Here is a 4,370-nt window from a genome sequence, read left to right as displayed (position 1 = left end):
TTCTGTTCTTCTCTTCCCGACAGGGCCCTAACCTGATTATTAATCAGCCCGACGAGCTGCTGGACAGCATGTCCGAGTGGTGCAAGGAGCATCACGGGAAGGTAACCCTTCTAGAGCAGTCATGCTACGCTTTCTCTTTCTTTGCAACGGTGAGAAAAACGTGTAATTCAGAATTATGAGTTGCGGTACAGTCACCTAAAAAGGGGCAACTCCTGTGCTGAACAGTTTGCAGTCAAAAGAATGGGAGACAGTAAGTACCATCCTTACGTTGTACCGAGGAGCTGATGCATAAAGTCTCGCAAGTCATCCGTGCGCAGCTGCGACTTGCCTTCGCGTATCCTTAGTCTTCACCCTCTGTCTCAGCTGCGAGATTCCCCTGAAGCAGCCTGTGCTTTGTAGCCTGGTTTTTAGTAAGTTTGAATAGTGCTGGAAGCTACTTTCTAACTCGAGAGCCAGAAGCATCAGCAAAGGCCAACAGCTAGCGAACGGTCCCCCGAGATGGCTGGAGCAAGAGCTCACGGGAGAGCCGCGGGTAGGGCGAGAGATGCGTCAGCGGGCCTGGGAACAGGATCTGTCGCTCAGATACGTGCCGCTGGTTCCCGTCTTCAAAGGCGGAGGCTCAGCACCGTGCGGTTAAGAAGTGGGGTTCGGCTCCCCGGTCTGCTGGCTGAGCTGTCGGCTGTGGCCTGCCTCTGCCCGAGCCCCCCGGCTGTAGGCCGGCTTGGACGGACTCCTCTGACGGCTCCTCCCGGTGACGCCCGTTCCGTGTCGCGCAACGTAATTCAAAGAATAATGCCGACGGAGAGGGGGAAGACGTGGCTCGAAGTCCCAACTAAGAGTAGGTGCGAGATGGGTGTAGAATAGTCCAAATAGACAAAATGCAAATTTATCATCACTGCAAATTTAGGTACTTGTAGAATTAAACAGGCCGATTTACTGTAAACGTTGGATTGTTATTTTTGCCTGTCCCCTTAGCGCTGTAAGCCTAGTGTATTTTTTTCGCCGAAAGCTTAACTTTTGCAACGAGAGATTATTTTCAGTTCTTTCAGCCCCCGAAGAAAGCTTCCTCCTTGCCAGTAGCAAGAAAGTGAACGGATTTTCCAATCCCTGATTATGAATTGAAATTCTAGTTAGTTTTCAGTTAAGGGCTGAAGTTTTAAGACAGCCGTAGCCCCTCCCCTCTTCCCCCCTTCGGCATCTCACTCTCCCCGGGAAGGATTAGCAAGAGTTTGGAAAATGAATATTAATTTACCGTGATGGGTGCTTTTCCCCTTCTCCAGTTGAGGACTCAGACTCGGCTTCAGTTCACAAGTGAATTGAAGATGGTAGCATACGTTATCGCTGCTCCTGAGGAGCTACTTATTTTTAATTGACTAAGAAAAGAGAGGCAATTAGAATAGAGATGAAAATGCAGCCACATAATGAATTTTTTAACCACCACTTGGATCTGTCAAGTAGATTTTTGCAGCACAGTCGTGGAAACATACAGCGTAGCCAGATGGAAATAAATCACTGAGAACACTTGGAGCAGATTTGACATTTAACTATTGAAAAAAAAGAAGGAAGGAACTTTCCTGATTTATAGGAATCTTGATAAACACTTAAGCCAGGATCCTGATTATTTCTGTTTGTTTATACCTGCTGCTCTGCGCTGGGGAGGCGAATGCCTCTCCTTGAACAGAGAGAAACGTCATACTCTCCTGGATCACGTAGGCACAGGTGTATAAACGAGGCTTGCGTAATGTCTCGGTAATTAAGAAGAACCCCTAGAAAGTGCAGCAACCGGGAAAGGAAAAAAAAACCCCAAACCCCACAGGACCGTCGGCGATTTTAGGACTGTGCTACGATCGCCTTTACTTGTGTGGGTTTTTACTTCCCGAGCGGCGCCCCGCACGTCAGTCAGGCCTGCTTCTGGAAATACCTGGAGGGGGTAAAGGCACGGGGATGTCCCAGAATATCGGAACGCCGAGTTCGGTTGGCACTTCTGGGCACGCTGGGGAACAAACAGTACTTGAAGGGTTGACCTTTTGCTGTTGAGCATTTCTGGAAGTATCTTTTCTGGCAGCGTATTTCTGATGTATGATGAATGGCTCTTGTTTTGCAGTCTGGCCTTACTAAGGCTGTGAAGGAGAGTAAAATTTCCTTGCAGCAGGCAGAGTACGAGTTTCTGTCCTTTGTACGACAACAGACACCCCCGGGTCTCTGTCCCCTTGCAGGTAAAGTATGTTCTTTCTTCATAATAACAGTATCATCCCTCCCGCAGCTCCCAGCTGGGTGCCAAAAGGCCCGCTGGTGCGCGTGGCGGGGATGCTTTAGTTTTCTATGCTGAGATCTAGCACGCAAATCAAAACCTGTTTAGTAAGGAGAGGTACAGTAAAGGCATCATCCGTTCGGCAGATTCCCTAAAGCAAATATGGCACGTCGTCACTGCGGGACGCTTCGATTCTTTTTTGCATTAGAGTTTCCGTGCACAGTTATAATTGGGGCGGGCAACTTAGCTGCTGACAGCAACCTGCGACCGTAAAATCTGAGCAGCAAACCCAGCGGCGTCTTTTCCTCACTCTGTTTCGAGCCAAATGCCAAACAGGAATCTTCCAGACGTCCTGCTACCTAGAACTACATTCAGGACATTCACATGCGGTCTTGGGACTGGCGCTGAGTGAAATTAATCCCAATGCCCGTTTTCACTTGGCGGAAAACCCGATGCTTGCATAATACTTTGATATTTATCTGCGTGACAGAAACTGTAGGAGTAGTAACTGAAGAATTAATAGAGGGATTACGTATTTAAACCGCATGTGATTCTGCAATGAACATCTGACAAACCTTTACAATCATATTTACTAGAAAATGGGATAAACGAGCTGCTTGTGAATAGCTTCTCATACCCTATGATCTTTCCCCAGCGCCCTTAGCCTGCTTCTCGTTTAGATGTCGTTCGTAGCAGCTTTGTAACGTCTTTGAAGAAACATCTTGTTTTGTGTCTTTGTAGGTAACTCTGTTCATGCAGATAAGAAATTTCTTGACAAATACATGCCTCAGTTCATGAGGCATCTTCATTACAGGATCATTGATGTGAGCACTGTCAAAGAACTTTGCAGGTAACCGTTCCCCAAATTAAGTAGTCCTATGAAAGATCATCTAGGGAAGCCTGTTAAGTGGTGCTAAGGCGCGGTCTTCTGAAACAAGGTTTAAGGCTGCTGGGAGAGGGCTGCCTGCAGCCACCTCCTCCTTTCGCCTTCGTTCTTTTTCGGGGGATGCACGGAACGAGCCGTGAAGTACTCTGCGGGTGGTGTGCTCTGGCGTTTGCAAGCACTTGACCGGCAGGGTTGTGGCTTCCCTGGGTGCCGGTGAAACCGAAATGCTTTCACCAATTGTAACAAACCCGCAGCAGCCACCGGACATGTTTTTGAAGCCCAGTTTCCTCTTTTAAGTGGCACTTTTTTCCGCTTGCAGACGCTGGTATCCGGAAGAATACGAGTTTGCACCAAAGAAGGCGGCTTCTCACAGGTGAGGTTTCTGCTTTTGCCTGTAACAGAGCAGGGCTTGTCACGCAGGAACCATGCTCTTCACGAGCAGAACATGGAGCTTCCTTTGAATTCCAGGCATGCTGCTTCTAGTGCAGACGACGACGGCGGCTGTGTGCTCCTGCGCCCTGTCGTACGTTTGTATTCTCCCGCCTGAAGCCTGTTTTTTTTGAAAGGGATTATTAAAATACAGAGAATCAGAAGTTTCCTTATCTGTTCTGATTCACTTTGTTTACCATTCAAGCCAAGATGCTTGCTGGGCAACGTCGATACCTCTATCGCTTCTTAGACATCACAGTGAGAAATCACGTGAAAACGGTAGCTTAACGGCGGGTTTTATCTCTCCTTGCTTTGGGCAGAGTTGTTCACGGAGACACTAAAATTGGAAGACTGCAAACGGGGAGACGAGAGTTCTGTTCCTGGCTATCTCCCAAGTTCGTAATGTGTCGGAGAGCTCGTTCTCCTTTCTGCGGAAGGGTTTAATTTTGAGTTAGGCTCCTGCCAGCTTCGGAGGCATCCCTAAAAGTTGCAGTTGCCTCGAGGTTTCGGAAGAAAAGATTCTGTGCGGTATTAATGCACGTTTCTAGAAAGCTACGTTTTCTAGTTCTTCCGAACGGAGGAGACAGTGGATCCTGTGGGATCCATAGGCTTTGATAAGTCTATACGTACTGTATACTGTATGCACGGTAAGTGCATCCATTTTGCTCTTTCATCGGCGCAGGCTAAACGTAGAAAAAAGCGCAAGACACCTGCGCATTGAAACGTCTGCGGTGGACTTTTTGTAGCTGCTGTTTGGTGCTTAGAGCTACGGCTGGCCTAAATGACAGTGAAAAGGAAGTTGCT

General features: G+C 48.0%; 1 protein-coding gene across 1 annotated transcript in view; it reads left to right on the top strand.

Annotated features, from left to right (window-relative positions):
* Positions 1-14: 14 nt before the first annotated feature.
* Positions 15-4,370, top strand: part of REXO2 (RNA exonuclease 2) — a gene marked incomplete at its 5' end in the record, with an annotated part of 5,324 nt that continues 968 nt past the window's right edge. The window contains 4 exons of the mRNA XM_009573634.1: positions 15-101; positions 2,105-2,216; positions 2,993-3,101; positions 3,457-3,510. Of these exons, the coding sequence (XP_009571929.1) occupies positions 15-101; positions 2,105-2,216; positions 2,993-3,101; positions 3,457-3,510 (362 nt within the window). The remainder of the gene's footprint in view (positions 102-2,104; positions 2,217-2,992; positions 3,102-3,456; positions 3,511-4,370) is intronic.

Source organism: Fulmarus glacialis, unplaced genomic scaffold (assembly GCF_000690835.1).
Source record: "Fulmarus glacialis isolate BGI_N327 unplaced genomic scaffold, ASM69083v1 scaffold42772, whole genome shotgun sequence".
NCBI classification, from domain to species: domain Eukaryota; kingdom Metazoa; phylum Chordata; class Aves; order Procellariiformes; family Procellariidae; genus Fulmarus; species Fulmarus glacialis.
The sequence above is the reverse complement of the archived record's forward strand: the minus strand, read 5'-3'. Positions and strand labels throughout refer to the sequence as shown.